Raw genomic sequence first — 26,543 nt, forward strand, 5'->3', positions numbered from 1 at the left:
CCGTGAGGTGATGTTGCAGCTCTATAGAACTCTGGTCAGACCACACTCAGAGTATTGTGTTCAGTTCTGGTCGTCTCATTATAGAAAGGATGTGGAAGCTTTCGAGAGGGTGCAGAGGAGATTTACCAGGATGTTGCCTGGATTGGAGAGCATGTCTTATGAGGATAGGTTGAAAAGTCTAGGGATTTTCTCTTTGGAGAGAAGGAGGATGAGAAGGGACTTGATAGAGGTGTACAAGATGATAAGAGGCATAGATTGGGCAGTCAGAGACTATTTTTTTACACAGAGAGTGGTGGGTGCATGGAACGCACTGCCTGCAGAGGTTGTGGGGGCAGATACATTAGGGACATTTAAGAGACTCTTAGATAGACACATGAATCATAGAAAAATAGGGGGCTATGTGGGAGGTAAGGGTTAGATAGATCTTAGAGCAGGATAAAATGTCAGCACAACATTGTGGGCTGAAGCACCTGTTCTGTGCTGTAGTGCTCTATGTAGGATAATAGCAGTTCAAGGAAGCTGTTCACTACCACCTCAAGATCAATTCAGGATGAGCAATAAATGCTGGCCTTGCCAGCAATGCCTAGAAATGAATAAGTTAAAAGCCTTGAATATTTGCCCACCTCCTTAGAGCAGACTGAGCTCACCTGTTCCAAACTCACCTCCAGCAAATCCAGGAATGGGTTGGAATCAGAGTTCTTTATTTTTTCAATTTCTTATCACACCTGTGAACTTAAATTTATCAGCTTCCTCAATGCCAATACTTCTTAGAGATGAGAATAGAAAAAGAGGAATTATTAACAAATATTAAGGGATATTACAGAAAACATGCAAGATTGTGAGATTGCGCTTGTTAGGGAGCAGTGCATATATCTGAAGGGCCAAATGGCCTGTTTTTGTGCTGTAACATTCTCTGTTTTGATGTCATTAAGAGACCAGCTTTGGTTTCTTTGAAAACACAATGAATGTGAAGTAATATGATTTTTTTTTAAGAATCTAATATGAACAACAGTTTTGCTACAGTTATGGTGATTAATTATGACAGACACAAACTTAGTTCAAATACATTTTTACTATAATTACTGTCAGAATTATAATATTCCTGTTAAATTTATAGTAAAAAAAACCACAAAAACATTCCAGTGCATAAAACTACAACAAAGTACTTTAACTCTGCAATATGCTTGCAGTTCCAAACTGTTTAAAAACAATATCTATTATCACTGGATCCCAGTGTTCAGTACAACCAAATAAAATGGAGGATAATGGTTTCCTTAGGATAGATGTTATATTCTGCATTATCACCCTAATGCTGTTCCAAATAAGTTTGAGTGTAGAACTGTCTAAACTACAAACAGGCATCAAGCCAAATTATTAATTAATATTTGTAGACAATACTGTGTCAGTCAATGGGGTGCAGAAAATGACTCTCAGCAAACCATATCAATTTCTTAGAAAACAAGATCTATCAAATGACCAGGGAAAATAGGAACCACAGCAACTTCTCCCAATAAAAGCAGGGTAATATTTCCAGAAAAATGCAGAGTGGAAGGTAGTTATATGCAAATTATGTGCATCAAATCAATTACTTATAGCTGTCTGGTCACAAAGCTTGAATGACAGGAGAATTACTAAACTGTATCAACTCTGGTGGCTATAGGGCTGGTACTATATTCAGTTCTTTAGTTTTCCTTCTGTCCCTTGTGATGTAGAATCATTAATCTTACAGACCTCAGGTTGGTGAGTATACCTTAAAAAATGGAATTACTTCATAAGCCTAATGAAACTTCTGGAATTGCCACTAAAATACACCAAATATATAAAGAGTGCAGATAAACAGAAACTCTTATCTTTCCCATTAGGGCACAGTTTACCCAATTTTCTCCTACCTTCTGCAGTTGCAGCTGCTTAACAATATCATCATGTAAACATCTCTCTAGCACTTCAGTCACAAAATCCTTCTTCAAGTATTGCTCTTGACGCTGAGTGCTGGGTTGATATTTGACTACCAGGCATGATCTTGACTTTGCATGATGTTGGTGTTTAATTATTGGCAAGTAGATTCAGAGTAACAATTTCTCCAGTGGAGTCACCCAGAAAAAATGGGGGAGAGCAATAAAATTAGAACTAGGAGTGAAATCAAGAAACACTCTTCAACACAAAAATTGGCTAAATCTAAAACTCGCTACATCAAAGGCAGAGCTTGCTGGCTCAAAGGAAATTTTCATGATAACGATCACAATGTTTTAGTTGGATAAGGGTATCAAGGGATGTGGAGCAAAAATGAGCAAATCAGCTATAATTTAATTAAATGGCAGCATGGATTTTCTAGATCATCCACAATCCAATTCAGTGGCAGAACAGGCTCGAGCAGCTGAGGGGCCTATTCCTGCTTCAGTACTCCACCTGCTAGCTTGGGTAAGGTTAGGTAACTCAAGAAAGGCAAGATGGAAATCTGGGCAAGTCTCTTCTGTGTTGGTTGATCCTAAAATGGTGCATTTGACACTGAGAGACCTCAGGAATAAAGGCTTCAAAGTTTTTCCAAAAACTATTTACTAGTAGCGTAGAAAAAGAAAACAACAGTTGCTATGGTATTCCATTTAACAAAAAGCACTTCTTAAAACATCCAAAGTAGTTAAAGAACAGCTTATAAATTTGTGTTTATTATTTTAATATAAAGCATAAAAATTAAGTATTATGTTAAACTTCCATTAATATTTTGACCATAAGTAGCTTTGAACTTTTCATGGTATATTTTCAGGACAAGGTCCAAACTGAAGCTAAGTTCCATGCATAAAATGTGTCTGAGTTGCAGGGAAACTAATTAATCATCATTCTTTCACAAAAAAAAGTGCTTGCCAAATCTTTACCTTGCATGTTAATGCAACAGATTATTTCTACATGAACAACAAACAATCTGCTGGAGGAATTCAGCAGCTTGAGCAGCATCTGTGGGAGGGAATTGTTGATATTTCAAGTCGAAACCCTTCATAGTCCTGATGCAGGGCTTCGACCCAAAATGTCGACAATTCCTTTCCCCCCCCCCCCCCCCACCCCCACCATCCCCCACAGATGCTGCTCAACCTGCTGAGTTTGTCCAGCTGATCGTTTGTTGCTTAGATTCCAGCACCTTCAGTCTCTTGTGTCTCCATATTTCTACACGAATCTTGGTACCTTTTCCATATTGCGTATATACAGATTAAAATGCTGCAATTTATTGGAAAGCTGATTTGAAAGTACAAAATGTTGGAAATGCACAGTAGATCAGGCAGCAATGGAAAAAGAGTGGCTGACTCTTCTGGGGGAACCTTCCATTCGAACTCGTGAAAGGACCCAACCGAAATGAAGCCTACCTTTTTTCTTTCACATGTTGATTGGCATGAAATGCATTTTTAGGAAGTTTCCATTTCAAAACACTCAGGTTTAGATTTCTTTACTAAATCCAAAAATCCTGAATTTATTTTCCAGCCTCCTGGTGCTCATTCACTCAGTCAATCATCGACATAGTTAGTTGGTGGATCTTTAACTTCTGTGTTATTTTCCCATGAAATATTATTTCCTTTTGCTCTGTTGCACAGTCACATATCAAAAATCACGTGCAGCTTTCATACTTTTGACTGTGGACTGACTTCTTTCTCTGTGTCCCGCAATGTACATGTATTTCTATTGTAAATTATGTTGTTCCTTGCAAATGGCTTCGTTTATGCAAACTCGTTTGTACAATTGTACTCCAGGTAATTTCTCAGCCTGCCAGGGAGAGGCAGCACTTCAATAAGTTTTAATCTTTCGCGTCCCAAAAGCTTTCGAATTTTAATTCTACAAAGATGAACAAGAGGTCTCGGAGGTTCTAAACAAAGAATAAAGTCAACACATGATAATCAATAGAAGCAATAAAGGAAAATACAATAGATGCTAATAATGTGGAATAAAAACAGGAAATGCTGGAAATGTTCAGTGATTTATTTAAAAACCAGCATTTATGGGATTTAAGATAAGATCTTTATTAGGCACATGTACATTGAAACACACAGTGAAATGCATTTTTTGCGTAGAGTGTTCTAGGGACAGCCCACAAGTGTCGCCACGCTTCCAGCGCCAACATAGCATGCCCACAACTTCCTAACCCGTACATCTTTGGAACGTGGGAGGAAACCGGAGCACCTGGAGAAAAGCCATGCAGACACAGGGAGGCCGGAATTGAACCTGGGTCTCTGGCACTGTAATAGCATTATGCTAACCTCTACACTACCGCGTCTGCCCACTACCGTGCATGTTAAACCATGGATACACAGAAATCCCACAGTTGCTGTCAATTTCACACAGTAATGATGGTGAACGGTGAAAGTTTTACCATCGTTAGTACTGAAAAGAACAAACCATTGTATTAAAAAAATAATTATACATAACATTTGATTTTCAAAATCCTCTTTTAATACAATTATTACCAGATATATAAAATAATGTTAATAAAATAGCAAACACTAGTATAGTATCATTAAACAAATAGATGTGTAGCATTTTGTTTCTAGATAATTTACACTATATGGCTTGATCGATTTTGCACAGAAGTTTTCTGTTAATCTATTTACATAATTATGACAATATTTTGATTGGAATAATCTCATTAATTAATTAAATAATTAATGCTGCAACAAGTTTAAAGATTAGTAAATCCCTGAAGGCCCATCAAGAATGCATTATATTAATATTTGCAGAAACTACATGGATCTTTCCAATTAAAGGTTGGTCCTGTAAGTATGTAGTTTTTCATAATTGATTTGTCTTTTTTTTAAAGAAAATCACTGATTAGATGTTCAGTACAAGATGTTTGGTTTTCTTGGGAATGTGGTTCAAAAATTACATGTTATGTACTTTGTAATCTATGTGCTAGAAACTGAAATGTTACTGTTGGTAAGACTATCAGCATTTACTAATACAAGGCAGTAAGTCTGATGGCAACTTGAAGAATCAGCATGGGCTGCTAAATGCACAAATCAAGAGGTTGCTGTAATTGATTCCCTACTCCTCCACAACAAGTGCTGTTTATGCAGCCTTTTTCAGCACAATGAACGCTCCAAATATTTACATACTAATGCTTGCCGTGTTACATGAGGGACAATTGAGATTTAACTTGGGTTGGGGGATGGGGTCAGTCCATAAACAAAACATTGAGCTTCCAGTGCTTGGAAGCTTGAATCCCACTTCCACGCTGACCTCTCTGGCATCAGACCCACAAACAGTTCTGATGAAGCTCAGCATAAGCCTAAGGATCTTTTTTTTAATTCAATAAGAGATGGAGAGTTGATGGTAAAACTAGTGTTTATTGTGGTAGTTAACTAGTACCCTTGTGCCAAATTTCACTCCAATAGTACTGTTAAGAATAACTTTACTAACTTCATATTTTAACATTCAGGCTCAAAGTTGAGCTCTGAAATAAAATCAGAAAATGCTGGAAACACTCAGCAGGTCAGGCAACATCTGTGGAGAGAGAAACAGTTAACATTTCAGCTCAAAGGTCCTTTATCAGAACTCAAATTTGAGTGCAAAGGATTCGATTAACAATTCTGCTGTTCATATTTTCTTCTTTTCTCAACCCATCTGTTGTTACTTAATTTGTCTCCTTACCACCCACTTTGGCCTTACTCCACCACCTCTCTTGTCTTCTGCCTTCCACCTTATCACAGATCTCTTTTGATCTCTCCCCTGCATCTTAAGACTTGTTTTTACCTTTAATTTTTCCCAATTCCAGTAAAAGTTCATTGAACTGAAACATTTATTCTGTTTCTCCATAGATGCTGCCTGCCCAGCTGGCTATTTCCCACATTCAATGTTTTAATTTCAGTCACTTTCAAGGTAGCGTGGCTGTAGTGTGTTCTCCAGCAGGGTTCCTACTGAGATATCTTACTGATTAAACCATAAGGCAAAAGCCAGCAGCTATATTAAGCTGGGGGCCTCCCTTGGCCCTAGCTTTGGGATACTGATTTACAGCCACTGATTGCAGAGGCTGCTGTTTGTCCAGACTACTCTCACCTTTATTTGGACCATGGTCCAAGGAATGGGGTTTAGCCAAGAGAAATAGCATTAAAATAATTGTGGCATTTTAGAGTAAAACCTGTAATTTTTTTTCCCTAAAATTACTTGTACATGTACTCTGTCTATACTTCTCACTGCCTCGGTAAAGCAGCCAGCATAATCAAAGATCCCACCCACTTGGGACATTCTCTCTTCTCCCCTTTCCCATCAGGCAGAAGATACAAAAGCCTGAAAGCACGTACCACCAGGCTCAAGGAAAGCTTTTATGTTGTAAGACTATTGAACAGTTCCCTAGTACGATAAGATGGACTCTTCACTTCACAATCTACTTTGTTGTAACCTTGCACCTTATTGTCTACCTGAACTGCATTTTCTCTGTAGCTGTGACACTTTGTGTTCTGTATTGTTTTACCTTGTACTACCTCAATGTACAGTGTAATGAATTGATCTGTATGAATGGTTTACAAGTTTTTCACTGTACCTCGGTACAAGTGACAATAAAAAAACAATTCCAATTGTCACCTATTCTTTTCTTATTTTCCTTGCCTGGGTCACCATGTGGAGCACTGTATTCCTTGAGAGTAGGTAAGAAAGCACTCTGTGATTTTGCACTAGAATTTTGCAACAGATAGTACATGAGAAATAACCTTGAGCTGATTTGCTACCTTGTTTTTTCTTTCCCACTGGAAAAGCATTTATGTCACCATAGGACAAATTATAGGAAAGATTTAGTTCCAAAAGATTGTTTTATGGAATTGGTACTCTATTTACTTGCTAAAAATTGAGTAAATGCCAAATAAGAATGTTGAATTTTAAACTGTTTCCATGTCAGGCTACAACAGGATAATTTATTGAGGTTTTGAATTTATTTGTATATACTTGCCTGATTTAGCTTTGATAGTTGACCAATCTTCATAGCTGTCCAGATGTTCCTTCAACTTGCTGCAGAGAGTCACATTACCAACGTAGTCAAGTATCACATCAATGATTGGCCCAGCCCATCTGTAGATTCCATCTGTGGATATAATCTCACAAAACTGGAAAGGAGATTATATGATAAATGAATATCTCCTGCACAAAGGCACATCGATAAACAATTTTAGAAATATTAACATTACAACAAACTGATTTATATTGTGAAGGTACATCCCCTAAAAAAAATTAGTCTGGGTTACCCAACTGTTGTAGGCACTGTGTTGATGCTCTCCACTCTACCGTAGATGTGATAATATTGGTTTGGAAGAAGTTCTGCTTTCTCTCATTGACATTCAGTACTATACATTGTTTAAAAAAAATATATATATGTCTAAGCCACTACCTAATAATCTGTGGATCTAACAACATGCCATTTCCTGTAGAGGTCTATAATATTATTCAATATTTATATAAGGACTGTTGTAACTATTATACAATGGCTCCCTCAAACAATCGACTCCAACCAGGTTTTATGTGAGATTCCATATCATGGATCATTATATTTTGAGAACACTGTCAAACGTAGTAATGCCTATATGACTATCAAATAATCTGTGAGATCTCTGTACCGTATTCCAGGAGGCCTTATCTGCATATCTGTAGTACGTGCTATGCTTTAGACCAATACTTTGTCATGTTATGCATTATGCAATAACAGCCCATGGGAACTAATGCTCTGTGAGATGCAAGAATATTTTTCCCTGTTCCTACAATTATTTGAAACTACTTTAATTGAAATGTAATGTCCAGAAAAATAGGTACCTATCTATCTGATGTTAATGGATTTCACTGACGAAAATGATCATTTTTCAGCATGTTTCTGACAGGAGCTTGCTAACATCCCAATGAAGTAGCCAATCAAACTGTATACTTGATGGTCCTCAGCTAAACCATAGGCGGCAGACTAAAAACGTGCTAATAAAAAGAATATCTGCTTAATGAAGCATATCTATTGAGACTAAAAGTCTTTGTAATCGCTCAGTTGTAAAGAACTGTACAAATTGACACCAGTTTTCAATGTACATGTCTGACAGTTAAGATTTGGACTAGTCTTCAGAAAATACCATTAAGCTATCTGCATTCTGTGTATGGGAAAATACACTCCATTTTCTTCGCAATCAAGTGGTTGAAGTGGATAGCAGGCAGAACAAATTAAGGGACTCTGGAGGGTTCATTGTCAAACCAAAAGGTTATGAGTAGTTTTTCTTTTTCAAAGGAGGGAAGAGAATGGGAAAGCTGAAGGAAACCGGACTAGGAATTCCAGGAAATAGAAGCAGAGAGGCTGAAAGAATAACTGGAAAGATGGAATTGAGGAAGAGAATCAGGGAGCAAACAGCTGAGAGGGAAAGGATGGTGCATAGGGAATCAGCAGTACAGTGAAAAGATGGGAAGTTGCAGCAGAGAGATTTGAAAGCAAGAATTTTTGATTTGAAATCAACTTTAAAGTGAAAAAGTTGCTAATGATGATTGTATAGAGCTTCATAAAATATTATTTTTTTAAAAAGTTCAAATCATGAAACATTCTGTATTTGCGATGGAGAAGAGTCATCTAAATTTTTCCTGGCTAATCTAATAGTCCGTGTGTAAGGCCCTGCCTATATTTTGATTTTGTAGAAGTTGCAGGTGTTATAATATTCGGCTTTACTGCGGTGTCTGGGCCCAGATCATCAGTGCTGGATACTGACCCACTCACTCCCTCACACACTGCCTCGTGTACTGAACATTGAGTCTGGAAAGGAGAGAGAGGGAGGTGGCACAGTGACAGTAATCTGAGGGGGCAGTGTGTGGACTGATTGGCTCAGACCAGGGGTCAGCGTCCTTCAGAGAGGGGGAAAGCGGTGGTTGTAATGAACTACCTGCAGAAGTTCAGTGACATGGCCCACTCTGTGGGAAGGAACTCATTCCCGTGGCTGGATTGAGCTGAGTATTAAGCTACATCTCCCCAGGTCAGGTGTGAGAGAGGGAATATAACAGCACTACCCCCTGGGCCAGCGGTGTCCAGTGCTGTCTTGTTCACACCCTGGTCCTCATGGAGGAGTGGTGGCTGTTGGCCAAGGTTCCTAACAGGAATCTCAAAACAATAAAGGTATAAAGAGTGCTTATGTAGTTTAATAAAAAACAGAAAATGCTGGAGAGAGTCAGCAGATGAGGAAGCACTTGTGGAGAGAGAAAGATTAATGGTTCAGGTCAATGACGCTTCAAATGATTTCTAATCAAGGGTCATCGACCTGAAACATTAACACGCTCTCTCCTTCTGCAGATGGTGTTTGAATCGCTGACTGTCTCCAGCATTTTCTGATTTTATTTCAGATTTCCAGCATCTGAGGTTTTTTTGCTTTATGTAGTTTAAGTTATTACACTTCCCCAAAAAGCAAATGTGCTGACTGGCTTTTGGAATCAACATACTATTGAAGGAAAAGTCAATTTTGTCAATCTTGTCTGCAACTCAGCAGTAACCTTCTGACATTCCTCCTGCAATCTAAGTAAGGTCAGACCCATATGGAGCTTAAAGCAATATTCTACAAATATATGTGTATATCCAGCAAAAGGAGCTTAGTCCTACAGACACAAGGCAAATTCCTGATGTGATGGAGTTTGAGAGTGGTTGCTAAACAAAGACGCTGTGGACAATGTTATTAATATTTACTTAGAAAATCACTTTAAAGATAAATTTCAATTTAATTTGTTTGGCTGTCATTTTGGAAGCAGTCCACAGCAGCAACTGAGTTTACAGGTCATTAGTTGAATGAGCTAATTGGAGTTTGTCTGACCAAAATGTTGGTTTCCATTGGTTTATGAGAGACTTGAGTTTCCCATTGAAGAAGATTTGTGTATTAAAAACCAATAAGTATTCTGCAGTTGTGATATTTGTGCATGGTCCCAAGTAACTGCTTCTAAAGCAGATAAAATCTGAAATATGTGAGGTGTCCAGTCAGAGCAATACTCATATAACAATCTAGGCTAATCTTCATGGGGTTCTGGTGGACTCCCTCTGAGCACAGACCTGGGAGCCCATCGGACAATAGCCAAATTCAGGACTTTCTTCCATAAGCTTATAAGAGAAGGAGCTCTACTCATCCTTCACAAGGTTAATGTTATCAGGGTGCAGACCTGGGTTGAGGGATTCCCTACACTGGGAGCTCCCTCATCTTTGATTCAGTGTGACCCGGAGTAGTATGGGAGGTGGCATGCTGAGGGTACGTACTGGGTTGCAATGAGCCTAATTGTGACCCAATGGTGAGAGGGTTGTGGTTCACCTTATTGGTGGCCTAGTTCACTAAAAGAATGTAAATAATTTTTAAAAAGAAATATAGATTGGCTTTCTAGCAGAAGGTGTCTCAACTTGCCTGGTCAAAATAAAATAGCGAAGAATTTTAACTGACAAGACATTTAGCCTATTCTCCACAGTGTTTCACCATATAATGCTGTGGTTTCCCTGGTAACAGGTTCAAAACAATCAGATACACAATTCTGAAGTATGTCTTTTTTGTCTTTTTCATCACTGCCTTGTATAATTTATATTCTGTGTGTTGTATGTACCTACATACCTGTGATGCTGCTGGAAGTAAGTTTTTCACTGTACCTGTACCTCACCGTACTTGTGCACATGGCAATAAACTTGGCTTGATTTGATTTAGGATTAATACTTTGTATATGAATGCTGGTCTTGTTTTAAATTTTGAGGGCTGCCATTTAGACTCTTAGAGGCTCCTAGTAACTCATAGAAGGATAGAAAATGTATCTGAAACAGGTCAATTGGGCCTCCTTTCTAGGGAAGGCAGTTGGAGACTCAGAGGCAGTGACTTAAAAGAATCTTCTTTAAAGAAGCTGTGGGCTTGGGACAGTTCCTGTGAGCAACATTTAAGGAATTCTCTTCAGTTTTGGCTGAACTTTAACAGACTTCAGGAGAAGAAACATATGGCAATTTTGAAATGCTGTGTGTATTTGAATTCTACATGAAATAGATTAGATTATTTCTCAAGAGTTACGGCCTGAAATTACTGAACCGAAGGGAATGGAGAGAAGGCAGAATCACCACAGCTGGAAAAGAGAGGAAGGCATGGAATTTGAGATGAAATCTGCAACTTTTCATAAGTTTCTGTCCCACTTGAAGTTCAAATTCCATTTGAGAGGTGAGTAAGTAGTTCTGAGGCATGGTCTCTCTACATCATGGATGTGTATTAAGGGATTTCCCAAGCCACCTGGGGAGTTCCATCATAAACACCCAAATGAGAGATGCTGTCATTAAGGGCCTTAAACCTGCATGGCCCAAAGGTAATTGCTGACAGCAATGGAAATTTGGCTCAGTTCATTTTAAAACTGTTTTGACTCCCTTTCTTTTGGTCTTTTTGAGCCTCCATGTCACCTAGGAATTAAAATAGGCCCTTTGAGCTTGGAACCACTGAAGTACCCATGAGACATTAATTTGTGGAGTCTAGTAGCTAGAGATTTTCCCCAATATTATTAATTATCAATCTGTACTAAGATCCATACAGCATAACGGTTGACATTTTCATTAACTTTGCAGTTATGCTCAATGCACCTCAAAAAATTGGAGTATTATTATTGTATGAATAATATTAAGAAACAAATGAAGACATTGGAACTTACTTGTACAACTTTTGGATGTTTACGCTCCGGTTCTCTGTCAGGTCTTCTCTGCTCTTGTTCTGGATGTTGACGGTTGCCATATTCACACTTAAAGCAAGATTCTCCATCACCACCATAATCCATAACTAACTTTAGCAAACTGAGGTACTTCATAGAAAACATGATTGTTGCTGGGAAGGAAGTGGGGTGTGTCGGAATATAGGCATTAATGTTAGCTCCGTAGTCCATGAGTTTCTGGATAATTCTGATGGAGCCATGTCGGATAGCGATGAGGAGGGGGTTTATCAGATCCACATTAGGATTTGCTCCAGCCTTCAGCAAAATTTCCGTAGCCTCAATATTGTTGTTGTAAACAGCAAAGTACAAAACAGAAGTACGTTTGTCTTCAAAAAGTCGGGATCTTTCAGGTGATAAGAGGGCATTGATATTGTAGCCAGCTTCCATTAGCTCTACCATAACATCCACATGGTTGTGTTGTGCAGCAAGGTGAAGAGGGCTAATTCCACAGCGTCTCACCCGAACCTTACTGGTAACTGGAAGCAACATTTGAACTAGGCTGGGTAAGAACAAAGCATTGATAAACTGTCAGACATAAATCATTTTCAATAGCTTTCAATAGCAACATATTGCTCGCGTGACTAACTTGTGGCTGCAATCAGTAATATCAATTACTCTCAGAAGTGGCTTCACACTCTTTCTTCTATGTTTGATTGACTCAGTCTTAAAGTTACTTGCACAAGAAGGGGGCCTAGATGTGTAAAATAAACCCTTTGTCACCTGAACAGAGTCTTGACACTTTTGCACTGAAGTTTTACAAGCAAACACTTGATGAGATGAATTGTTAAACTATTTTGCTTACACTGTCAGTTAATGCAAAGATCATTAGGTTTGGTAACATTCACTTAACTCAATCAACATAACCTACCTTTGTACAATCCAAACTAAGAACATACCGCTGTAGTCCCATAAAAGGCACATGGATAGGAAAGATTTAGAGGGATATGGGCCAAACACAGGCAAATGGGACTAGCTTAGATGGGAATCTTGGTCAGCATGGATCATTTGGGCTGTAGGGCATGTTTCTGTGCTGTACAACTCTGACTCCATGGCATTTCTGAGAAAGATAACTATATAATGATGACTGTATGTTCTACTCCACTTTGAAAAGGAAATCTGATTGCCTCTCTGTATTGAAACACAATGTATTGCATGTTCATCGTGTGATACCAAAGTTGAATTTCTAGGCAAAACCATCCCTGTATCAATGAACTATTTCACAGATCTTCAAAATGAAACTGGATATTTCTTAGACAAGAAACTGTTTTGGGTGTTTAACTGTCAATGGTGGTGATGGGGGAAGGCATGGGCTGTTTGATGTCTGTTGTGTGTTGCCCCTGTGACAATTCCCCTTTTTTGCATGAAGCCCAAGGTATCTTGCATATTATGTGTGTATATAAAAAAAAGGGTGTTCCTCTGCTAGCTCTGCCATTGGCAGGCTAGCAGAGGACTTCAGGTCACATGGGAGGCGGGAGGTTATTGTGGAGAGAGGGCAGGGACTGGGAAGGAAGGGTTAGAGTTTCAGTTGGAGAGGAATTGCTGGGAAATCGGGAACTCAAAGTTTAGGTTCTGGTGTCGCTTAGATGGGTGGGCGAGATTGTAATCGGCTGCTGGGACTTGTGTTCATGGTCATGATCAGACTGGAGTATGACAATGGGGAGCTGGAAGGAGACTCACACTGAAGGCGGGGGGGAAGTGTGATGGGCATTAAAATCTTAAAGGGAACATACCCACAAGAGGATCAAGACCACAAATTCCAGAGTGATGGACCAGCTCCTCTTAACTGATGTTGAAGCAAGCCTAATGTTTGCCTCTGCATGCTCAAAAGAATTTTAAATGAATGTGATCCAAACAAATTAAAAGCCACTTGACGCCTCTGTGTCCATCAGGGTACCTCTGCGCAGAAGCCCAAAAGCAAATCTGTTTCTCATGACAATCACACACAGGTCTATATTTGGGTTTTTGATTGAATTCCTTCACTTTAGCATACACAAGTATTGTACTTCTGGGCTCTTGTTTCAAAATGACTGCTTCTCGGGGTCCCTTTTATTTCTCTTGTCATACAGGGATCAATGGACTTCCCAACTCAAAATAAGTATGAGGTGGCCTAGATAGTGAGGAATTACTTGGGGAGCTACATTTCTTACTATTTTGCACTAATGCTCACCTATAAACAAGGTGGAGGAGAAGGTGAGGAGGAAGGTTTTATCCGATGTTGATTCTAGGTCGGCAAAAATCAGATTCTCTATCTATGCAGTATATCTATTTTCTAGATATTAAAAGAGAAACTGGTAGTAAATAATGTGAACAGGTAAGCATTTAACTTTGGTTAACATTCAGAAATCTTTAACATAAGGTATATTGCACTGATGAAGTAGTCATTCCTTCATTTGTCATCCAGTGCAGGTTCTATCATGGACTTCTCCAAGATTGAGTAATTAATTCTAATAATGGTATATAGGAATTTATTTCATGGTTTAATTGCATAAAAACTAGATGCAGCAATGTGTACACAGTGAACAGATGACCCACTTCACCACCTTATAATGTAAATGTTTTTTTTATATGTACTGGGATTTCTCAAGTCAGTGTAAATATTTAAGTTGATGGTATCAAAATCCTAAATTAATGCTCATGAATGTGTTCATGAATCTGCGTTTTGCTAAAGCAGATCCATATCAAGTTTAGCAAGTCACTTCCCATCTTATTTTTCTTTTTAATGATAATATCAAAGGTTCAATGCGAGTGTCAGAGTCCAAGTCCACGGTAATTAAAACCTCCTCTACATTTTCAGCTCAGACAGTCACGTCTCTTGCAACTTACTCCATGTTGCCTTTTGCAGCTGCAATGTGAAGGGGCAGCCAGCCATCCTTGTTTCCCTTGTTTGCATCGGCGTTTTGTGAAAGGAGAAATTCCACAATGTCGGTATGCTCATTTTTGCTGGCTTCATACAACGCTGAGGCATTATCACTGGCTTGGGTGTTGACATTAGCACCTGAGGAGAGCAGCACAGTAATATCAGTAATACAGCTATCATCGCAAAAAATGGAGCAATGTTGCGTTGAATAATCCACCACAGAAATTTACAGCCCATCATGTTCACAGTGACTGAAATATAGAGGGTTTGATCCTGACCATGGGTGCTGCCTGTATGGAGTTTGCTTGTTCTCCCTGTGACCATGTGAGATTCCGCGAGTGCTCTAGTTTCATCCCACATTGCCAAAAGCAAGGTGGTTAATAGACTAACTAGCAACTGTAAATTGCCTCTACTATAGGTGGGGACAGAGTTGTTAGGAAAGCAAGAGAAAAAATGGGCAGGTATAACTAGCAGCCACTCTGCCATGTTTACAGAAGTGAGCATGACGAAGGTTTCCCTCGACAACTATATTCTTATGAGTTCCTCTGACTCCAGATAATGTAAAGGTAATATTGGATTATAGAGCATCTATCCATTGGCCAACATGTATAAAGAATTGTGGAATCATTAAGCATGATGATGTCTGCACTAGTTCCAATTAGTCCCACTCTCTTGTGTAATTTTCCAAAGCAGTGAATGGTCTTCCTCTTCAACTATTTTCCCAAGTCCCTTCTAAATCTGCTTCCACCGCCTTTTCAGACAGTGCAATGCAGAGCATAAAAACTTACTGCTCAGCAAACTCTCTTCTCATCTTGCCTTCTGCCAATTGTCTTCTAACTGTGTCCTTTGATTACGAAACCCTTGCCACCAGAAGACCTCATAATCCAATGGCCCTCCATCACCTTCCCAACGACCAGCATTGTGAGATAGCTGCACTTACCACACTTGATGAGAAAACGCACAGCTTCCATTTGTCCACTCTGAGCTGCAACAAATAATGGAGTGACGCCATAAGCATTTGTTGCCTCAATCTTGGCACCAGCAGTGATAAGAGCTTCAATGATGTCCAGATCATTTCGTACAACGGCCTCGTGAAGAGCAGTCCATCCACGGTTGCAGCGGTGATTAACGTCAGCATTGAATTTTACTAGAAGCTTCACAACTTCCGCATTTTTATTTTCACAGGCTGTTAAAAAAAGAAACTTCAAAGTTAAATTAACATGTGGTGAGAAAATTGGGAATATTGTTTTAGTGGTCCCAGAGCAAATTTTATAGTTGTTTAGTTTCCATATAAAAATCCTGCTTGAATGGTACATATTGTAAACTTGTACACTGCAATGCGGTCATTTAAAATGGAAAATTATGAACTTTTTGTTGATGGCTGGTTTATGGTATTCTCTGGTCAGCCTGCGTTTTTTGCCCAGCCATAACTGGGGAGTGGTGCTGAGTGCCTTCTTGCAGTCATTTTGATAAAGGACCCTTGTAATGCCATAGGGTGGCGAGTTCTATTATTTGGACCCAGTGAAGGAATGGCCATATGTTTCCAAGTCAGGATAGTGTGTGACCTTGAGGGAGACCCGTGAATGGTTAATTGTTAAGGAGTCACTACTTATTTAAATGTATAAAAGGCCACTTGCTTATGAAGGGATTCCAGTGGCAGTTGTCCTTCTAAGTGGTAGAGGTCACAGGGACAGTAGGTACTGTCGGTGGAAGTCCACAATCTGTCAGTGCACAATAATGTAGTATGCACGCTTGACATAACCCACATAATTTTTGAGCACCTACCAGTTAATTAGCTGCAATTTCTCTGAGGAATGTTTTGTAGTGGCACACAAATAACTTAACTGAAGCAGAACTACTTCAACAGTGCTGTTTACCTTTGTAGAGTGCAGTTTCTTTGGTCTTATTAGTGATGTCACATTCTGCTCCTGCTTCCAGAAGACAAAGCATACACTCCAGGTATCCTCTGGCTGTTGCTAAATACAAGGCAGTTTCCTCTGCCAGTGTCCGACAATCCACAGTTCCAGGATAAGCTGTTTAAAGTAAATGTTATTAACGTTTCAACTCAAATTTTACAAACAGTTCCTCACTTTTAACTTAGTCTTTCTGTGACTGAATGTTCAATCAGGATAAAACTTACCTCTTTTCCATAATTCGTTCCTTCCCCCATCGCCCCATTTCCGATGTCTTCCCTGCCATTCTTAGAGAAATGCATGAATCACTAGTCTGTCTTCCCAAAGGTCCGTATTGCTAACCCCTGACTCCTGGCTCAACAATCTGCTTTACAATCTGTTTGGCTATCAAACCAATGAACTGCTGGTCTCTATCTGAACGTGCTGTTCCCTTTCTGCCTCGGCTGAATCTTATCATCCTCTTCAGCCTGATCAGTTCTGATGCATTATACCTGAACCTCTGGTCATAGAAGTAAATCTTTCTGCTCCTTCCGTTGTCCCATCATTTAATTAGACTACGTTACTGATTTTAACCCATTTTACTGATTTTGGTGGTGTCCTCTAATTCCTTGATTTCGCAAGAAAAAACATCTATCACAGGCCGATATGTGGCTAGGACTTCCAGTGATTTACAATTATTCCAGATTTCTATCCAGTGTGACTTTTTTTTCCCCGCTACATTTTTAATTGCTTCATGTTTTCATGTCATGTTTACTTAAAAGCGGACGGCTATTGCATGAGAATTTGGACTTCTCTGCTCATAGATCTTGAAGAGAGGGCCAATTTTAAATAACTTCTACAATTATCACACAATATTCTTAAATAAACAAAGAGACAAAAATAGCAAACATCTGCTCACATTATAATTTTTAGTTGGTAATAGCATTTCCATGGAAATGTTCTCCCACAATCTCCTGAGGATTGTACAGCACGTTTCCTCCACCAAATAGATGCTTCAATTATTCTCTGCTTTATTTAAAAACATTTGGCAGCCTTCTTAGAGTGCTAAGAATATTAATTTGAAACATCCTAACTATTTGGCACAGTGATTATTTTTTAACCCTGGTGAATGTTCTAGTTAGGGTAGCCTGCAAATTTATGAAAATCCCATCATATTTATAACTATTTTCCAACAGTTCAGAAATTAATATTTTTCCCATCATCTTATTTTTGATGCAGCTCAAGGTCCATTAAAGAATTACCCCACAGCCTTTTTTAAAATATGAATTTAAGTGTAGAAAGTATACTAACCTTTTTAACTACAATCAACTTCAAAACATGATAGTATCAGACTTGCACTCTCATTTCAGACATAAATGCACATATACAGTAAGCCCAAATCAATATGAGTACACCTAGTGGAGACACGGAATTGCAGATGCTGAAATCAGCACCTGCAGTCTCCATTGTACTGATCCACTGCGAAGTCTCTTCAAGGTATGCTGACTTTGAAGAAGTTTTCCTTCTCTCTCCAATGGGAGTTCTGTGAGATCCTCTCTCACTGGTCCCTCTCTGTGCTTTCAAACCAACAGATTGTTGCTACGTATCTACTTTGTGTGTGTGGCTCTGATGCTGAATGTCCATTATCTATTATATATCTATAACACAGTACTAGAATATTTCCATAATGCCAGAGTGAGAAGGTCACAATGCTTGTACTGCTGTTCACTTTTAAAGCTCTCTCCCAACATCAGAGGACATGGTTACAAGGGACGCAGGGGTAAATTGGCAAAAGGGGAACAGTAAGATAATGATTATGTTACTGGATTAATAATCCTGGCTAAAATCTAGACACACAAATTCAAATCCCACCATGGCAACCAGGAAATTTACATTCAATTAATTAAATGAATCTGGAATATGAAACTGTTATCAGTAATGGTAACTGCAAACTGTCTGGTTCACTAATGTTCTTGAGGGAAGGAAATCTTGTGTCCTTATCCAAACTTGCCTATATGTGACTCCAGACCTTCAATAATGTGGTTGTCTGTCCTCTGAAATGGCCCAGCAAGCTACTCAATTTGGGATGAGCATTAAAGGTGACCTTGCTGGTGACTCCCATATCCCATGAATGAATGGAAAAAGGGATCTGCACCCTCGCACTCTTTCTCCTTCCTGTTTTGATTTTGAACTGATTTAAATTATATGAATATTTTGTGGGCTTGTGATCTCAGAATGTTCCTTAAAAGTTGGCAAACTTTTGAGTTCCTAACCCTTTACAAGGATCAATGTTTCTAAACTGTATGAAAGGATATGTTTTTCTTTGTCTTAGTTTGTTAAAAGGTTGTATGTACGTGCAGTTTTAGAAAATGTTTCAACCTAAGGGTAGAGATTAACATTTTAATTGCAGATATTGGAATGTTTTCTTTTAACAAAGAACTTCTTGACAGTTTTGAAGAATTAAGAGTTTGGAGATAAGGTGTGGCCTTGAAGCCTAAATTCTAAGTTGCATTAGTTTTAAATCAATCAACCTTTTAAAAATATTTTGCTATAATTTGGCTGCAGTTAAGAAGGTGGTTTTGTTTGATTCAGGCAAAACCAATATAAGTGTGATTTTGTATTAATTATTTTATATTAAAGTGGTTTAATTCAGTTGATGTAAGACAAAGACTTTTAGCATTTCCACTTAACTCCTCTTCACACCCAAAGAGGTTTTGTCAAGAAAGAAGGAATGATAAACTGAGAAGGGAAAAAAAATGAAAGAATGAAATAAGAGAAAAAATTCTATTGATTTTATACCAAAAAAATTATTCTACATTCTAAAGGCACAATCACCTTTAAAAAAACCTTGCACAAAGTCACAGGGTCTACAAGCTCTGTTAAGCTTCACCCTTTTTATTCTTCAGGTTTTGTTAATGTGACAATGTTCTGGTGTTATTTAGTATTTTTACAGTTGCTTGGTCTTAGTGGGTTTGTTTGCAAGCAAGTGTGCCCTGTCTCCATTTCGCTCTTTAATTTCTTTCATATCATGCTTATCGATAAATAAAACTGAATTGAATTAAACTTAGAAGAAATTCCAAAGGCCAGAATTGCACAAGAGCCATGTGGAATTGGGATTAATCTAAATTATGTGAATGTCTCCGGCTGACATAAGACATATCTAAGCAGGATTTTTAAATGTTCCAACTATTGAATAATTTAAATTGGGATTTTGGGAAATAAGAAGTAATTCTGTAGTCTAACAAATTTTTGATTCAAGGGAAAAGTTGAATGAGGTTTTAATAATTAAAAATAATGGATATTTCCAACAGTATCAAATTTATTCCTTGAGATCTTAAGCAGAGAGCACAATTTCAATAGACTTTTCATAAAATAGGTGGCAATTACTTTTTGAAATCACAAGAGGCAGAGCAACAGATCCAGTAGTTTTAAGAATTTAAGAATTGTCTGTAGACATCAAATGACAAAGTATAATGACAATTTGAATTTAAGACTTTACCTGTCAGGGGCTTGGACGTAACCCATTCAGGTTGTATGCTGTTTTCCAAAACAAATTACAATAAAGATAAACTGACTAGAATTCAAAGGAAAAGATCAAAATCAAAAAGGAAGTGTGATTTGGAAGTTTACTGTGTTTGACAGAATGAAGTTTTAATTGGAAAAACAAAACTAAACTTTAACAAAGTTGTCACTACAACAATGCATAGGTTTGGGATTTTGAAATGGGCAAAGAGGCAATACATCGGAACTTGTGGAAGGGATACATTGAAGTTGTGCAAGTCAGATGAGGTACTTCTCCCTAAGTCTAGAGAGGATACATGGCAAAAACCCCCACACTTCTATGGGCCCACTGTGAACAATAGCAAGTAAATGAAATCACAAAGGACAACTTCTTCAGTAACTCCTGGGAAACATGAAAGAAAGCAAGTATGGGAGCTGCCTTCAACATCAGAATGGTATACCCAATACAATTAGTACAATATGTTACGTGTATAGCCCAGGAGTGAGGAGAGGGGAGCCTGTTGGTGATACAAAATTATGTGATGGTGGGAGTCTTTGAAACCCTTTATAAAGTACAGTATAGTGCTATTGATAAAGCAAGCCCCTTAGTGTACACAGACAAACTATGTAAGATGTTCAAATGGTTCCATATTACCCAAATGAAGCCTCCTCAACCTATTAACAGGTTAAGAAGCTTGCAGGCTATGGTAATGTATATGGTGAGTGGATTCTCCCTCTCCCATGGGACAACAGAAGAGGTCGCTAACAGGGCACCACTGAATATTCTGTCACTGGGGATACTTATGCAGATACAGTGGACTGTGTGCAGGAATGCAGAGACCCCACCAGCCCTGACTATATGGTATGGAGAACAGAACTAAACAAAACTCCATATATCAATAATAGGAAGCCTATTGAGCATAAGATATAGGGGGTACACGGTCAGAAGTAACAATCCTTATCGGCCTTCTTTGCCCACAGGTGAAGATCAAGGTAAACAGAAATGACTGAAATATGCGGGCTATGAAGCAGGATTTTGCTCTTAAGGTTCATTTAGTAACTGCTTGTTCATAGAATTGGATGAACACTGGTTATCCTTCCTATAACAGCTGAGTTACTGTCACCCCTGTGATCCCTCCAATCCTTTACAGGTGAATGTAAAACCAAGTATTTGAGTGCAGTATGGGCTGCAACTGAGGGTAAACATGAGGCAGAGGGTTATGAATAAAATATAAGAGTACTAGTCAGCTAAGTGTTTGGTTCATTCAGAATGAAGTAGGTCATCAATTGAAATATAGAACAGTACAGCACAGGAACAGGCCTGTCGGCCCACCATTGTCTGTGCAAGCCATGATGCCAACCTAATTAATTCTATTTGCTTGCACATGGTCTATATCCCTCCATTCCCTGTCTGTTTATGTGTCTGACTAAATGCCTGTTAAACGTTGCTATTGTAACTGCTTCTACCACCTCCCCTGACAATGCAATCCAAGCACCTACCATTCTCTGTGCAAAAAAAAAGCCTCACAAATTTCATTTAAACTTTCCCCCTCTCACCTTAAACCTATGCTTTCTAGTATTTGACAATTCCATCCTGGGAAGAAGACTCTATCCACACCATCTAAGCCTTTCATAATTTTACATACTTCTACCAGGTTGCCCCTCAGCTTCCGACACTCTGGAGAAAACAATCCAGGTTTGTCCAAACTTTCCTTATAGCTCATGATCTCTAATCCAGGCCACATTCTTGTGATCCTCCTCTCCACCCTCACCAAAGCCTCCCTGTCCTTCCTGTACACAATCCTGTACAGAACCGCGCACAATCCAAATGTGGCCTGTCTAAAGTTTCATGCAGCTGCAACATGACTTCCTGAATTCTACACTCAAAACCCCGACCAGTGAAGGCAAGCATGCTGTATGCTGCCTTTACCACCCTACATGCTTGTGTTGCCACTTTCAGTGAGCTATGGACTTGTACCCAAAGGTCCCTCTGTACATCAGTGCTCCTAAGGGTGCTCCCATTTACTGTATATTTTCCTCTTGTATTTGACCTCCCAAAATGCATCACCTCACACTTGTCTGGATTAAACTCCATCTGCCATTTCTCCACCCAAATTTCCAGCTGGTCCTATATCCTGCTGTATCCTTTGTCAACCTTCCTCACGGTCTACAACTCCACCAATTCCCGTGTTGTCCGCAGACTTACTAATCAGACCACCTACATTTTGATCCAGATCATTTATGTACATCACAAACAAGAGGTCCTTGCAGAAAGCCACTGGTTACAGATCTCCAGTCAAAGGACACTCCTCCACCACTACCCTGACTTCTATGACCAAGCCAATCTTTTATCCAACTTACCAACTCACCATTGATCCCATGTGACTTAATCTTCTGGATATCGTCAGATAAGAGATCTTTAAGGAGATACTAGAAAATGCAAGGAGCCCAAATCAATCTCAAGTTGCTGGCCATACCCTGTTTTGTTGGCTTCAATGGTGGAAAGCGTATGAAGGGATGTATGGGGGAGTAAGCCCAAGTGTAACAATGGAGCAACAGTTAATTTTAACTCAAAATTGCACAGTTCTATGGTGAACTGCAGGTAAATCAAAGGGGAAGTGTGTAGGTGTATGATCTTTGACTATAACCATCAACATGACAATGGTGCCAGCATTAGTATTTATCACACCAAGGAGTGTAGCAATGGGAGTGCGGTCATGTACAAAGTAGAGCTGAAAGTTTATACCAAACCTTCCCCTAAGAAGATCATGTCTGTAAACTAGATTTTGGAAAAAAAAAACAAGAAACTAAGGCTGTCTGCCCCAGATGTTTCCAGGGACCAACAAATACAGTCAAGTAGTATTGCACCATGACGTACACCACAAATTGGTGTCAGTATTAGAGAATTTAGTCAAGATGCAATTGCCAGTTTGATGTAAGCCTGTGCAACCCATGCAGAATCAGAGCTAGATCCATAGTACCATAAAGATCCAGTTGGGGGGTGGTGAAGTGTACAATCCAGGTGAGGATAATAATACTGAATCCAATATTAAAACTGGACTGAAGGAAGCTATGTTATAAATGCAATGGATCCTAGTAATTGACTCTGTGCCTGCTTTTAATGCTGGAATTTCCCTTGCTTTAGCTGGTTTAGATCAATCTAAAAGGATGGTCAGATATTAATTCCTAATTGTTCTGAATAATCAAAAAAAAAGAAATTAAGAGGAAACCAAATTATAACCGTATGATGGAAGAATATGGTTAGACACTTGGAATCCCATGCTAAAAAATATCAGGTTATGAAGAAAAATGTGAACACTTCTACTCAGACTATGTGAAATAATGTATGTGTAAAGTTAGTGAAACAGGCTCAACTAAACCTGCAGGATATGTGAAAATTGGAAAAAAAACGGCAGATGCTGGAAATCTAAAATAAAAACAGAAAATGCTGGAAATACTCAGCAGGTCAGGCTACATCTGCGGGAAGACAAACAGTCAACGTTTCAGGTTGGAGACCCTGAAAAGGAGAAAAAAGAAGCTTGTAATGCTGCAGGGAGGGTGGGTGTGTGTCTCTGGAAGGGTAAACCTGGGGTAACCATGTAAGCAAGGTTATCTGGTCAGTGAGTGAATGGGAGCAGTTAGAGGGTGAGAAGATGGACAAAAGAACATAGACTAAAGAACATGGGAGTTGTGAAATGCAGAGCAGGAGGACAAGAAACCAGGAGGACAAGAAGCCAGCAGGTCAGGCTGAACATGTCTTTCACTCTCGGAGGAAAGAAAAAGGAAGAAGAAAAAAAAGCAACAGGGTTAGTTTTTTATTGCTGAAAGTAGACATGAGACTGCAGATGCTGGGATCTGGAGCAATGAACATTCTGCTGGAGGAACTCGGTGTCCAGCATCATCTGTGGGAGGAAAGGAATTGTCGATTTTTCAGGTTAGGTGTCAACCCGATACGTCAACGATTTCTTTGCCTGCCTGCACCCCTCCCCCCCCCCCCCCCCCATATTCCCCTGCCCAACATTGCTTGAGGTAGGGTCTGCTTCTACTGACCAGCAAATGAGAGCAGTGTCCACTCACCAACTTATAAAGATGGTATGCCCAGTCAAAGGATTGGATCAGCTGCGTTCCATGAAATGTTAGTGCTGTTGGCAGGAGCAGAACAATATCCTATCACCTGCCTTTGCATATCCTATTTCTTCCATTGTGGTCCCAGGCACGGTCTTCCCCAGGAGCCTCATTCCCAGCTAATCAATGCAGCCCAACATAGTACACAGCCTGTTTCAGTACAAGTAGCTGACTGCATTCTCAGAATAGCTTTGTCAGACACTGAGGCCCTACCCACAGGCTAACCAGCTGGCAAAGCTGTCTCTGAGATTGTGTGTGAATGTCTTTCACATTCATAAACATTCAAAAACACTGTTGACCTTCAAAATAAAAGAAAACGTCAGCCATCAATTTTTCCCCATTCATTTGAAGGGAGCTGTGGTACTTGCACCAGGTTAATCTGCCACAGATTCAGCAGGCAGAATTCCAAGCCCGAAAGTTGGGAAATCTGGGGAAGTCTGCACTGCCCAATTGGAATCCATGAGGAGTCCAGTGGCAGGGCACATGTCTCATGCATTTGAGGGAAGCTATAAAAAATATAAGTATAGGAAGTAGGGTGTTATATTGAAAAAGTTCAATGAGGAAGGATGGGAGGAGGCTGGAGCTGAGCATAAACACTGATAAAGATTGGATGGGCTCAGTAACCAATCCCTGGGCTGTATATTCCATTAGTCCCATGCAAAGGAAAAGTAACAGTATAGCAAAGAAAGACACATTTGGAAAAACACAGAATAAGAACTATGTACCTCGGTACAAGTGACAATAATGGACCAATTCCAATAAAAAAAAACCGGAAGCAGCACCTGCTCCACCATGCAATAAGATTATGACTTCTGGATTGTTTTTTTCAGGTCACTGGTCTGGTAACCTGACCATTGTGTGATTATTGTACCCTGACCATTTTGTGCTTATTGTACCCATACACATCAGACACTAACAAAGAGAAACAACAAAAGACTAAGAAAATTTATAACTGACAGTAAGAGAAAGAATAGAGGAAAAAAAGACTCAACACCACTTCCTTGCACTAATTCCATATCCCTTGATCTTAATATCTAAAGATCTATGATGAAAGTTAGACAGGATTATTTTTTATTGGGTTCTGGGCATCCCTGGCAAGGTCAGTATTTATTTCCATTCCAAACTGCCTTTGAAAAGTTGATGGTGAGATGCCTTTGAACTGAATGATTTTCTAGAACATTCTAGAACATTACCCTCTCTGTCTTGTGCCTCAGGTTCACGTTAAAGTCCTCCCACCCTAAATCTCCATTGTCCAATGTCAATACATGATCTCTGATGAAAAACAATTTTACAGGAAAATGCTGTGGCCAAGTTTCATAAAAAGTACACCAATGAAATGAATGACAGGCTAGTCTACTTATGAGGTCTGACTGGGAATAAACATTACCCGGAACATTGATAAAGTTTCCTGTTCTTCTTAAAACAAAAATGCCATTTGATCTTCTACATCCATCTATCTTATCAAATAGTACAGAAATATGGCAAGCCCTTAAATCCGCCAGGCCAAATTATGTACTCATGTCCTGAAGTGAGGTTTGAAAACACATCCTTCTGATTCAGAGGTTACAGTGCAAGCACTGAGCTAAGCTGACACAAAATAAAAGAGTTTAATAATAAGTAAAGCAACACTGGTTTAGTTCAGGTAACAAGAGAAAAGCTTTGGAAGAAGGTGTAGAAATTTTGGGAAAGTCAAACTGGTGGATTGTACTTGGAAAGAGTCAGTACTGATGTGATGGATCAGGTGGCCTCCTTTACTGTACTGTTTATGAACCTGTGACTGGAATAATTTTCTCCAACCTCCAACCCACATCCGCAAATGGGTTAGAAGCTGTATGAGGTACACAAAGGGCATTTGTCACTTTTTGTATGCTGTCAACAACTGTACATCATGTATAGTCATTATGTTTCGACTGGTATCCAGAGGCCTGGAGTCATGAGTTCAACTGCCATGATGGTAGCTGGGGAATTAATCAGCTAATCAAATCAAATTGAAATACAAAGCTAGCATCAGTGATAATGACCAGAAAATTGTCAGATTATTGTACCAGTCCATTTGATTCACTGAGGTCCTTTAGGAAAGGAAACCTGTCCTGTCCTGACCTATATGTGACTCCAGATCACCAGTAATGTGATGGTCTGGAATCACATACAAATCAGGTCCGGTAAAGACAAGACAAAACTTCCCTTTGAAATGGCCCAGAAAGACCCTCAGTACAGGGCAATGCCTTTGTCACTTAAACCATTGTCCAGAATTCTGTTATGACCTATTTAACTGAATACACTGCTGCCTAAAATGTAGACACAAGAGAGACTGCAGATGCTGGAAATTTGGAGCAACAGACACAAAATGCCAGGTTGAGGCTAGAAACAGATTAGACAAATAACACCTTGTATTCCTCCTCGGTAGTCTGCAACCTGACGGCATCAACATCGATTTCTCTAACTTCCTCTACTACCTCTACCACCCCCCCACCTTTGTTTTCCCTTATTCT

General features: G+C 39.2%; 1 protein-coding gene across 1 annotated transcript in view; it reads right to left on the reverse strand.

Moving 5' to 3' along the window:
- Positions 1-3,074: 3,074 nt before the first annotated feature.
- The window catches only part of asb2a.1 (ankyrin repeat and SOCS box containing 2a, tandem duplicate 1), a 28,844-nt gene continuing 5,375 nt past the window's right edge, over positions 3,075-26,543 (reverse strand). Inside the window, exons 4-9 of the mRNA XM_052017033.1 lie at positions 16,411-16,566; positions 15,474-15,719; positions 14,500-14,671; positions 11,620-12,175; positions 6,917-7,070; positions 3,075-3,847 (exon numbers count right to left, since the gene is read on the reverse strand). Of these exons, the coding sequence (XP_051872993.1) occupies positions 3,702-3,847; positions 6,917-7,070; positions 11,620-12,175; positions 14,500-14,671; positions 15,474-15,719; positions 16,411-16,566 (1,430 nt within the window). The 3' untranslated portion in view covers positions 3,075-3,701. The remainder of the gene's footprint in view (positions 3,848-6,916; positions 7,071-11,619; positions 12,176-14,499; positions 14,672-15,473; positions 15,720-16,410; positions 16,567-26,543) is intronic.

Source organism: Pristis pectinata, chromosome 1 (genome assembly GCF_009764475.1).
Source record: "Pristis pectinata isolate sPriPec2 chromosome 1, sPriPec2.1.pri, whole genome shotgun sequence".
NCBI lineage: Eukaryota > Metazoa > Chordata > Chondrichthyes > Rhinopristiformes > Pristidae > Pristis > Pristis pectinata.